This window comes from Aureococcus anophagefferens (genome assembly GCF_000186865.1).
Source record: "Aureococcus anophagefferens unplaced genomic scaffold AURANscaffold_37, whole genome shotgun sequence".
Taxonomy (NCBI): Eukaryota; class Pelagophyceae; order Pelagomonadales; family Pelagomonadaceae; genus Aureococcus; species Aureococcus anophagefferens.
This window is the reverse complement of record NW_008705594.1, coordinates 206,593-207,840: the sequence shown is the minus strand read 5'-3', so window position 1 is coordinate 207,840 and position 1,248 is coordinate 206,593. Positions and strand designations below refer to the sequence as shown.

Below are 1,248 nucleotides of genomic sequence, written 5' to 3'. Positions count from 1 at the left end.
CCCCCTTGCGGGAGGCCATCATGGCCGTCATAGGAAGCGGAGCGCACGGCATGCAGTCTTTTGTCCTGACAATTGTAGCAGTGCGAGAGCAGCTAGTACGAGCTCGGCAGCCGCCCGCGCGGCGGCAGGCCCAGCGGCTCGACGAGTTCGCCGACTTGGCCGAGCGGCTGCGGCTCGATGAAGAGTTAGTAAGGACGGAGCTGGTCGGCAGGCCAGAGATGCTGCAGGTGTTGAACCAGGTCAAGTTCGCCGAGTCCGAGCCCGGGCCCCATGAGGAGGACGGCTCGGACCCGAAGTACTTCCAGGACTCCTACGAGATGCCGTTTCCCGAGATGAACAGGACAGCAGTTACGGAGCCATTGCCCAGGAACCCGCAAACCCACGTACATGAGCAGCCGGTCGACTTCCATGACATCCTTGATGTCAGCGACAGGCAGCTGATTGCAGATCACCTGAATGCCTTTGTGCAATGTGAGAAGCTTAAGTGGGAATATCGCGAGCAGGTGCTCCGAGACCCGGCAGCACCAGCGCCAAGCTTCCCGGCCGTCCCGCCGGTGGTCATCCCAGCCCAGCGGATAAAGCGGCGCGAGTGCTATTGGTCCTGCGCGGACCCGCGGGCGTGCGTGCCCTTGGAGGCCGCATACAGGCCCAAGCCGAAGCTGAACGGAGAAGTTTTCCGGAAGATGTGCGAGGCGGCGGGCATCGAGGACTACCAGCTCCTGGATATGGTGGACCAGGGAGTGCCCGGCTTGGACGAGTCGCGGCCGTACGCGATCGTGCTGAACGGCAACTACGCTAGCCTGGCGCCGTACTATGGCCCGGTGTTTGAGAAGGCGGTGAAGGAGGTGAGCCAAGGGCAGCTTCGGCGGTTCACCGTCGAGCCGGAGCATTTCACCGCCGAGAATGTGTGGTTGCCATGCGTGCCGATTAACATCGACTCTACTGGCTCCGCAACGCGGTCAAGCGATGACAAGCCGGTCGGACTGAAGAAGGCTCGTAGGACGGTGGGCGGCGGGAGCCCGGAGACCATGCCGGAGTATTCAGGCAACCAGCACGCAAGGGTTGAGGAGCAGTGGCCTCGGGTCATCCTCGACGGCGTGGCGCAGCACGCCAAGTATAACGCCATCCTCTACCATCCGGCGAAAGCACTCAAGGAAGAGCTGTGCGGGGCTAGTTGCGATTTCGAGGGCTATTACAACCAGTTCCACCAGGCAGTGTACGAATGGGCTCACAGTGCTCGCCATGGTC

General features: G+C 62.2%; 1 protein-coding gene across 1 annotated transcript in view; it reads left to right on the top strand.

The window, feature by feature from the left end:
* Nucleotides 1-20: 20 nt before the first annotated feature.
* Nucleotides 21-1,248, top strand: part of AURANDRAFT_67317 (hypothetical protein) — a gene marked incomplete at both ends in the record, with an annotated part of 2,961 nt that continues 1,733 nt past the window's right edge. The window contains one exon of the mRNA XM_009042779.1: nucleotides 21-1,233. Within this exon, the coding sequence (XP_009041027.1) occupies nucleotides 21-1,233 (1,213 nt within the window). The remainder of the gene's footprint in view (nucleotides 1,234-1,248) is intronic.